Source organism: Thalia democratica, chromosome 1 (assembly GCF_965202585.1).
Source record: "Thalia democratica chromosome 1, ktThaDemo2.hap1.1, whole genome shotgun sequence".
NCBI classification, from domain to species: domain Eukaryota; kingdom Metazoa; phylum Chordata; class Thaliacea; order Salpida; family Salpidae; genus Thalia; species Thalia democratica.
The window spans coordinates 67585635-67597060 of NC_139165.1; the positions used below are offsets into that span (position 1 = coordinate 67585635).

Here is an 11426-nt window from a genome sequence, read left to right on the forward strand (position 1 = left end):
ATAATTTCTTAAATTTAACTCAAATAAAGTATATAACTAACTAAGTATTAATAAAACAAACATTTTATTATACTTAATAGCCTATATAGATCAATTATTTTTAATGTTTATTTTATGTTGTAGTGGAGGTTACGTTTAATTCATAACAGTATTGCATTATAACATATTGAAGTTTGCCATTTTGTAAAAAATGATAATCAATTTTTGAGTTCGCACTTATTAATTTTGTTCAAAGTGCAAATTCAAGCAGAAGTCTACTGTATTTATTGAGTGGTTTATGTTTTAAAGTTATTAATAGTTATGTTTTGACTTAGTTAATTTTGTAGTTTATATTTGTCGTTTTACATTACACTAAAAGTTTTTATAGCATAGTGAATAAAATACTTGTTTAAAAGATATTTATTTGATAGATTTTTGTCATAACTTGTTTAATCTGTATAAGTAAAAAAAAACTTGTAAGCCATTAAAGTTCTTATTTCAAAAGAGATTTTTTGACTTTGAAAGAGTATAGATTTGAGGTCTCTGTTTGAAATGACTTTAACTGTTTCACTAAAAAGATCTTAAAGTCAGTTTTATTTTCTAACTTGATTTATTATTGATAAAAAATGTGTATATTAAGGAATTTTAAACTATTAGTACAACTGTTTTTGTTTTATCTTAAATCAAAATGTTTTGACAATTCAAATGTGTTGTTTATTTTAATATTTCAACCATAGCTATCAATTTTTCACTATTTTCCTCTGTTAAATTGTTAAAGGTTGATAGCTAGAAAACAAATTCATTTTTAACAGAATTAGGTAAACCATCTAAAAGATTTCTACAGTTACAAAACAAAACTTTAATCTAATTAAAAAACTTAATTGATTACTTTCTGTTCAAAAAATTAGCTGTAAAACCTTTAATGTTTTTATTTTAATTTAAATAAAGAATATAAAATATTGTTAGGACTAAGGTTTAGTTTTTTAAAGGTTATTCCAAGTTAAATAGTATTTTATAGTATTCTACTACGAAACATATAGTTCAAAAAGTTAAAAATTAAATTTTTAACTTTACAACTAACTTGCTTATAATATCTTTTAGCATTGAAATTAATAATTTTTCTGCATTAATAGAAGCTATTGATCAAATCACTTTTTATGTGAGATAATCAACCAGTCGGTCAAGCTTCCTAAAACTAGATCAGCAATGATGTTTTAATATTATGTGTAAAATAAGCTGTTCATTCTTTTATAGTTTTTTAATCTATGGTAAAGTAATTTTAGAATATGCCTATTTATAAAATAATTTAAGTATATTGTGCGACTTAAATGAGTTACTTATCATTCACTTCTAAATGTCCGAAATTCGTTGTATAAGAGATTATTATAATGTTAGGTTTCAGTTAAGATTTTAGATGGGTAACGTACGGTCCAGATCCAGTCAAATTTCGGCCCGCTAAGGAACTTGAAAACTACTTTTGCAAAACTAATAAAATTTAGCTTTTTGTTACTTAATACGCTTTCAATTTGGTTTTAGTTCACAATAGTACTTCCTAGATCACAATAATAGTAAATCAATTCATTACAACTTTATTTTTTAGTAAAAATGACTTGCTGACTACAAAAGTTGTCCACAACTACCCTAAAGGTTTTATTAGTTTAAAAACAAATGATATTTAAACAGAATTGATTACAGATTACAAAAGGCTTTTTAATATTTAAGTATTTTAATACACTTTACTAGGCTTATAAGAAAATAACTGTAAATTGTTTTTTCAAGCCCTGTAAATTACTTTGAACACAGCCCAAAAGTGCGTGCATAAGAAGTTCCAGACTAAATTACATTTCGAAAACAATTTTTTCGGCTCAAAAGTATATACTCAGGAAAAATAAATACTTTATAAAATCATGGGGGGCGATTTTTTTTTCAAATTTCTGAAAAGGGGGCGATTTAGTAAATGAGTTCGGGAAACCCTGATCTATAGCATTTAGGTTAAAAGCTTTGAGTAAAAATTTAATTTGAATTTCAATATTTTTTTGCACTAACATTTTCACCAATAGTTTATTTTTAGTTTTTTCTCTCATACAATTAATATTTTTTCTGTTTAGCTTACTGGTGTATACATATTTTTGAATACATAAAGTTATCTTTTATTTTTGAAGACTTATAAAAATTTTTAGACTGTTTTGAGTTTTTTTTTGTGCTTTTTTTTTCATTCTTATTTTAGTTTCTTACTCTAATTAAAACTTATCGGAATAAAAATTAAAAAATTTACGTTTAGTTTACTACTTCATCGAACATTTCTAGGGTAACAACTTTCAAAGTAACTGAGTTTTAAACTATAAACAATGAATAGTTTTTTTACTTAAGGAATGCTGAAAATAGTACTTAGTTTGTTTCTTGACAATATCTTCTATCAGCCTTATTAGACAACTAGTTTTTAAATTGTTACTGCTAGTAAGTCAGGTGAGTTACTTTCATCCTCTTTGTGTCTTAAATGTATCTTATCTATCAATAGGTTTTTTTTCGCATAAAATGTATGAGAACTCTTTATAACGAATAAGTTAATTTTTTATTACAATCCGTAACATATCAATTAATTCTAAATAACCAAGCATAGAATCAATAGAAACGAGTTTTACTAATAACTGTTATTTTTTATTCATAAGAGAGATAAAATTTGAACATACTATGTGAATTAGAGGTAAGGGGTTTTAAATTTATTTTGAGAAAGGTAATGCCAAGTTAAATGCAGCTTCTAATAAAAATGAGGATATAGTGGTAAAAAATATTTGAAGCTAATTGTTAGACAAAATAGGTTTAAACAGTGGAATTAGTGTATAATTTTTCAGTGGACCTTAATAAAATTTAATTTAACTTATGTACTTTTTCCTATGAAATCAAACTTTACTAAGTAAATCTTATCCAAATAAGTAGAAAAAGTTAAAACCAATAAAATAATCATATTGTTCGTTTTTGCCAAAAGATAATTAGATTTTTATAGTTTAAGAGGTAAAATTTACATTAAACTTAAGTTTAATGAGTCAATACTCAAATTAGTTTAAAACTTATGTCTTGGTACTCATTTTTGTTATGAAAAATAGTTTAACCGATTTATTTATTAGATATTTTTCTTTAACTAATGGTTATGTACCTTGCATTGGTTTAGTTTTTAATTATCAGTTGTAATAACTTTTTTTTACAAAAAAAAAGAATTCTATTCTTTATAATGATAAAAACCACGATCTCGGAATTTATCATGCAACTGATATCAGTTATACTTGTTAAAAATTTATAAAGTGGTAAACTAAAAAAGTACTGTTTATTGGGCCATTTTTTGTTCCTCAGAATTGACTATTTGTTGAATTAAATTTTAGATTTACCTGTAACATTAGCAATAGTTATAAGTTAGTTTTATGCTTAGACATTTAATTACTTTATCAAATAAATAAATGGTATGCAAAAATATTATAAAAATTTTTTTTTTCTAATATTTTATATTTATTGTCAACTTTTTTAGCTATAAACTAAAAGTTCCATTTGAAGTAAATACTCTTTGCATTTTTTTTTTGTACTTCAATATCCTCAGTATGTATATACATCGATAGTTAACTTCATATTGTAATGACAAACATCATGGGAATTTGAAGGCTATTTTTTTAGTTCAATCCGAAAAAGACCTAAGTTTATTAGGTTTACATAAGTTTTATCCGCTTGTTTGATAACTCTGTTTTTAAATTTTATAAATGAAAACTTTGTATTTTTATTTTTATTTGTGAAAAGCAGTAGTTTGTATTCATAAAAATACTGAAAGAATCATTTTTTGTTCTCATTTTTTTTGTTCTTTAAAAAAATTATGTTTTTAGTTTAATTTAAGCTAATATCTATTTGAAGTTTACTCAACTAAATTGTCACTAAGTTAATAATGTTTTACTTGTAGAGGATCTTTTGTACTTACAAGTGATGATTAAACAAACAAAAAAACTAAATTTTGTCACAATATCAAAATGCAAAACATTAATTATGCATAATAAATCAAAAGCTATTTTTTAGTCATCATGTTAATTATTATGTACAACACTTTTTAGTATTTTTCTAGTTTTTGGCTTTTTTAACTTTTAATAATTTTAGGCTGATTTGATATAACCTAAACCTTTTTTCTTTTTCAACCATGTAAAAAACTATTTAATCACTAAAAAAGTGTTTTATTAAAGTATTCTAACATTAATTGTGCTTTTTTTTTTCAATCTAATTTATACAGTTATTAATTGTATTTTGCTAAAAAGTTACTGAAGTTCAAAAATGTGCAAAATATTTAAAACAAAAAAATATTTTTCAAAATAATTTAAAGAAATGAAAAAGTGCTTTATAATATAGAAATTTTTTAAAAGTGAACCAAAAATGCTTTTCAAGCTCAACTTTTGTATAAATTTAGGTTGCAAGTAAAAAGAATAAAATTATTAAGTTAAACTTATTAACTGATTAATATAGTGCATATTTTGTTAAGACTTAAGTGTATTAGTCAGTGTAAACTTTAATCCAATAAATAAGTATAGTTAAAATAAACATTATTTGTGTAGCTAAAATCATTAAAATAAATAAAATAAAAATACTACTGTCTTTTTAGTGAGACTATTTTAGTTAATTGCTATGCATTAAGATATTGACTATAACAGTGTTTGTATAAGGCTTAAATACAATAAAAGAACATTATACTGCGAAACTATAAAAATTCGATTACCTACAAGGGTATTTCTATTTTCTTTCAAGAACTATGGAGTCTAGACTGGTATGGGATTTTGATATTTGACCATATCTACCTATACTGCTGCAAAAAAAAAAAATTAAGTATGCACAAAAAAAAATTTATTACTTTAATTGAATATTATAAAAGATTTTATAAAGTTAGCATATTTTGCTAAAGAAACAATATGTTTTTTAGTTAATTGTAGAAAAACTGTTCAATTTTCTTTTAAAATATAAAATATGTAGATGCTGTTTGTCATTTTAAATTATCACACTTCAAACTTAATCCCAATACTTAAACTCATACTGCTTAGCTCAAATTAAGTTGAGCAGAAATAGAATTTAGAAAGTTTTAAACAAAAGTTTTTTCATTCTATTTAATATTACAATATTAGTTACGGTTGAATTTAAAAATAGTTTCTGTCTTATAATAGCTGGCTTGTAATTGAGTTTTTTTGTGTGTTTACTTTAAATAACTGTTTTAAAAAACTGTTTTATAAAGGTAACAAGTATTAGTATTTATTATATCCCATGCAACAGGAACTTTTTATAAAGTTAACCAATGTAGTTACGTCATGAGTAATTTTACCAAACTGAAATAAAAAACTTCTCTTGATAATAAAAAACAATAAAAAAACACTTATTTATCTTTCGCAATGTTATACCTAGGTATTTTGATTCCATTTATACCCGGATACAGATAATGTAGGCGGTTTATCAGCATTTTGTGCCCTTTTATCTTGTTACCCCGTCACATTTTACCAGTTTCTAAACGAAAGTTTTCTTCGGGCATTTTGTAAAACTTATGTTTTTTAATAGGTTTTCTACAATCGAAATTTTTCTATAATAATTTAAATGTTTGCTTTGTCACGAAAGTCATGGTTTTCAGAAAATTTTATTTAAAAAAAAAAAAGTTTGTGTATTGTTCATGCGAAACTTACTAATAAAATGTTAATATTCTTGTTTTTATATTAAAATTATTCATAAAAATTTAAAAAAATAATGACAACTTTTTGAAAAAAAATTTAAAAAAAAATCTAATCATGTAAAGGTATGGAGCATTTTTGATCTTTAGCCATTGGTACAACATTTTCAACTGTAAAATTTTTAATGCCAGAATTGGTCTTCGCCTGAGATTTGAAGAATAACTACAAATAAAAGTTTGTTTTCGAGCTTAGTGTCATGTACATTAATGATGAAACTAATGATAAATTTTTCCAACACAACTTGATAACTTTTACAATATTTTATATTAAGTTACAGTAAAATCAAAATTACTTTTTCTTACGAATTTTTTTTTAAATAACGAATGCAATTTTATATCAAGTTGCACTAGATACCTTTAATTAACTAGACAATTTCAGATTGAGAGTTTTATTCAACACGGTGTTTCATGCAAACGCAATGATCACGATTAAAAACTCTATAAAGTAAGATTGACAAAGCGATATATAATACTATTAGATGCTACTTAACAACACTAATCAACACTAATTATATTCCTATTACAACTGATTAAATTAAATGAGCTTGCTAAATTAACAAAAAGATCCCAAAATGCTTAAAACCTACAAAACAGATAAATAAATAACTAGAAAACACAAATGCAACAATATTACAATAAAAATAAAATAAAAACAAGATAAAATAAAGTAAAATGCAAGCACGAATGTAATATACTTATTTATAAATATATACATAATTTATAAATATGGACATGACAATATTATAATTTTAAATAAAACTTAGCGAAGTGTCTGCATTTACCAATTAACTTAGTTCTGGAGTTGAGGGATGACTTTTTGTTGGCAAATGCTATTTGTGTCAAAAAGACGTAGAACTATTTTACAAAAACCAAAAACTTGAGCTTACAAAATTTTATATTTAAAACCATTTTTACATCAATTCATACAATTTTATTCATTGAGCGAGGTATAGTAACTCAATATTGAACAACAGCGTTATCATATTAAAAAAAAAAACTTTTTGATAAAGTAAAACATTCGTAAAACTTTTTTTTTTTTAAGATAATAAACAAACTAATTTACAAAAAATCAACAGTATATACCTCAATGACATCATTAAAAAAGATATGAGTGTGATGTAGTTTTCTATTACTATTGCTTTGATCAACATGTCAATTATTACTAGCAGTCCCTTCTTAGACTTTTGGTGGGCAACTTTTACAGCAAGTTCGAACAACTTGATTTCGACTTTTTCTTTTGGTGATTGTGGTTTGATCAGTTTCATTATGTGTATATATAAGAACGAGCGCTGGTGTTTTGGGGGTTCTTCCTCGAGTTGTTTCTCTAAGTAGCTTCTGAGAGAACCTTCAACCTTTTTTGCAATTTCTTTTATTGATGTTAAATTACCATGCTTTTTTGCTAGGTTTGAACTGAATATTCCTAACTTACAATAAGAGTGAAAGCCTAAAAACGCTACGAACATGAACAAACTACTGTTAATTTTTGTCAGTGTACGATTTTAATGTGTTTAAGTTTATTATTTGTTCGAAAAACATCAGCATGCAAAAAAAATAGTTAATTAAAAAATTTGAAGTAGTTCAAATCATAAACTATTATAAATATTAATTTATTGTACTTTTAAACCTTTTTTTGTACAATTTTACATTTCACGATTCTTTGAAAAAAGTAATTTGTATTCATCTCCTTCAACCCAAGTTAGCTGTTTTAATTGTTGCACTTAAAATATAAAGTATAAAATATAATTTATTATTTAAATAGGCTTTATATTTACCTATTCAGGAGATCTGCACATTTTTTAAGTAACAGCAAAAATATTATAAACAAAAAAAATATATGGACCGCTAAATTAATTCAAATGTAAACTAAAAATATATTTTACGTAAAGATCTTAAGCTTTTCTAAGGGGTAGGTGTCAAAAAAACACAGCGTCACTTTAGCACGGGTCGACACTTTAGCACGAAGTAACACTTTAGCACGTAGTGATACTTTAGCACGGGGCGACACTTTAGCCCGGATTGACACTTTAGCATGAAAACACTTTCGCACGGCGTCACTTTAGTACAACATCACTTTAGCACAGAGTAACTTTTTAGCGTGATCAATACTTTGAGTAATTAAATTAAATACCAATTAAGAATATATTTAATAAAATATTTAAAACTTAACTTTATATAGTTAGCATCTTGTTGGTTACGCATTTTAGGCACTTTAAAGTGTGAATTTAAAGGGAAATATAGCTACCAAAATTGTTTTTGTTTAAAGTTATAATTAAGTAAGGAGTAAATTGTAAGAAAAAGTTGTTTGGCAGTCTTTTAAAGTAAACTACGAATCATATTTTGAGAAATCACTCGTAGGTAGCAATAGATTAGAAAACATCTATAGTTTGATTTTGAATTTTTAAACATAACAGTAAAAATGTTAAGAATTAATTTCATTATTTACCTAATTACTTTCTATTCATTGCTACTTGAAACAAATCTTTCAAATAGTGATTCAATAATGCAGTTTTTATATACCTTTGTTATAATGAGCATTGCTTTTGAAGAGTAAATATTTCGGTCTAATACCTAAAAAATATTTTTTTATAGATTAAAACTAAATGAACAAAATTGTAAACATTGTCGTTAACAAAATATAAGTACATAACTTTATAAATTTACAAAAATATACATACATTAATGAGAATAAATATATTTTTTTAGTATTCATTTTTTTTTAGTGAAAAATCTTAGAGACTGACATCTTAAATAAATGTTAATTATACATCTTATACGAACGATTTCGGACAATTTTTTTCATAGCTATTTGAAGCGATTAAATATAAATAATAAATTTTAATTATAAAAAGTTTATTATTTTAAATATTTATATATCGTAAAGTTTTTACTGTATTTTTTTTATCTTCTGTTTATTTATCTTGATATTTTTTAGCTAAATTTCATAAATTAAACAAACTATTATCCGTTAGTTGGAGCTAAACGTAGAGAAAGCATTACTAGAAATCTCATGACTGCGGCAAAAACATGGTAAAACGTAAATATAAAGCAGTGCAGAAGAGAAAAAATAATATTGTTTTCGACTGCTCTGAACAGAAAGCATCTTAAAAGTGCACTTAGGACTTTGTGTTTTGTTCTTAATAAGTAGTTTGCTCATTTAAAATTTCTATTAAAGCTCACAAGTTTTGTTTAAAACAGATATAATAAAACACAGATGTTGATTTTATTTATTTTATGTAACTAACTAAAAAAATGTTGTTCTTTTGATTTTAGACTAAAATGTATTATAAATATAGTGTTAAAAAAAATATATTTTTTATAGTTTATCAAAAATTTTAAATAATATGAAAATATTTTACATCTGCCTCGTTTTTGCGAGCCTTGCCTTGTCAACTAATGCAGCGGACAACTTTTTGGTAATTTAAAAAAATTTATTAACTTTTTTTACTTCAAATATTTTTTAACCAAACACTTAGTTTTTCAATGCAACTCTGGTTATAAAGTGCTATAAAATGCTTAAAGTTTGAAGTCTAAGTAGAATAAAATAGATAGTGGTTTAGAATATAAATTTATCTTTTTTAGTCTGCATTCGGAGGGTATGAGTCAAAAATAAACAAAGCGATCAACAATCAGATTAACACCGAACTAATTGGCCATTACACTTATCTCCACTTGGTATGATGTTTATACGGAATTTATTTGAAAATTACAAAATTGTGTTTTTTTAAGATTTAAAGTCTTTGATGCTTTTTTTTTTTCTTTTAAAAAAGCATAACATTACTGAAAAAATAAACATAATTGTTATTGAATATTCACTTCTTAAAAAATGGTTAAAATAATGAAAATACAAGCTGTTTACTTAGAATCTACCACTAGAAAAAAGTACTAAAACTTCTAAACTTTCTTATTTTAATGAGTCTTTCACAAGTAATAAAAGCTTTTATACTTTCAGTCGCATCTTTTCAACGACAAATCCCGTTACTACCCAAAAGTTGCAAAGTACTTCAAGGCCAAGTCGGACGAGGAAATGAGCCACGCCGAGAGGTTCATGGAGTACCAGAACCAGCGAGGAGCGAAAATTGAACTATCAAATGTCAACATCCAAGGTCAATTCCAGAATCAGGTGGGCTTTTACCTTTTTTGTTTGAATTAGGTTATAACTGCAACAACACTAGCATTTATTTGCAAGCAATTAATTATCAAAAAATAAACTTTTTGTGTAGTTACTTTTTTATTTTGGATTAAGAATATCTTAAAATGCTGTTGAGCTTATTTTATGTATAAATATATTTTTTTTTAATTTTGAATAATATATTTACTTTACTAATTTGATGATAGTTTTTTTTTGAATATATAAAATTTGTGAAAACAAAAATGGTTGAATTTTTTAAATTAACTTTTACTTTTATAAATACTATTTTTCTGATAGCTATAACTATTTCAAGTCTTTTATCAGTTTTAATATACTAGTTCACAAGTTTCATTGAGTAATTTTTATTTTTATTTTTTATAAATTTATTGCTTAATCATACAACATTCACTTTAGCCTGTAACTTAATCTAAGGCAATACGTTTTACAAGCTTTAAGTTTTAGTATTTAATGAGCAGTATTAGCTCGCCATTAAAATTAACAACTTGAAAATTTTACACAAAAAACTCAACAGGACAAGAACTTACAATCATGCAGGAACGTAAAAACTCTTTCAGAAGCTTTCAAGTGCGCAGTTGACCTGGAAGTTTTCGTGACTGACTCTCTTACTGATCTTGTCAGGTATAACATTAGTTTAATGTCTAAAATTAAAATGCTCTTTTAAGCTTACAGAAACAAATGTTTTCAGAGAAGCCTCTGATGTTAAGCCAACAGCAAACACTTTGGAAGCAGGTGATGTGAACGATCTTTTGAAATCGCAGGCGGTCGTAGTGATTTACGAAAAATCAGGCAGTACTCACAAAAAGAGTCTCAGGCGTTCGATTGACCATTTGACCGAAAATAACATTGTGTCTGTTAGCTATGTCCAGGTAATTTTATTCAAGATACTGCTAAAAACTCATTATTAGTATAGTAAGCAATTACGTATCAAGATTAACTTAAAACAATTTTTTGTACTATGTTGAATTTGTTTTACGTTTTTGACATTTAGGAGCTGAACATACGAGACAAATAAATTTACAAAATTCAATTAACAAACAATTTTTATAATGTGTGTATTTTATAGCTCGCTGAAATGATCACCCACGAGTTCCTTGGACACCAAATGGAGGACACCAAAGAAATTGCAAACTACTACCACACTCTCACCAAGTTCGGAGGCGTTGACTCGAGCGTCGAAAACCTCGGCAACTATTTGTTTGACAAAAACTTGTAAATATACATTTTACATTTTTCTACTGTTTCATCTTGCCTGTCATAAAGTCAAATAGTGTCAACACTGATTAATCAAACAAAAATTTCGTTTTTCTTAGTTCTATTTTGAACTTATTGTTTTGATACTACTTTCGTTGTTAGTTTTTTTAGTATCTTACTTATTTTTTTAAATTTTATCATTCTGTTTAAACATTTAAAGTACTTCAAGTTAAGCTTTTACAAGCGCTGGCATATATTTTTTTTTTGTTTATGGTGTTACTTAAGTTTAGTTGTACTACTTTTGATACTGCTCAATACACTATTTGTTTCGTGCAATGCCTAGATTTTAATAAACTTTTTTTTTGTATTTTAAAA

General features: G+C 25.2%; 1 protein-coding gene across 1 annotated transcript; it reads left to right on the forward strand.

Annotated features, from left to right (window-relative positions):
* The first annotated feature begins 9033 nt into the window (after window positions 1-9033).
* Window positions 9034-11426, forward strand: LOC145830138 (ferritin heavy chain B-like). The gene is made up of 6 exons (XM_082938030.1): window positions 9034-9123; window positions 9290-9382; window positions 9660-9830; window positions 10372-10478; window positions 10546-10726; window positions 10924-11426. The coding sequence occupies exons 1-6, from the start codon at window positions 9052-9054 to the stop codon at window positions 11071-11073; spliced, it is 774 nt and encodes a 257-aa protein (XP_082794156.1). The 5' UTR covers window positions 9034-9051; the 3' UTR covers window positions 11074-11426.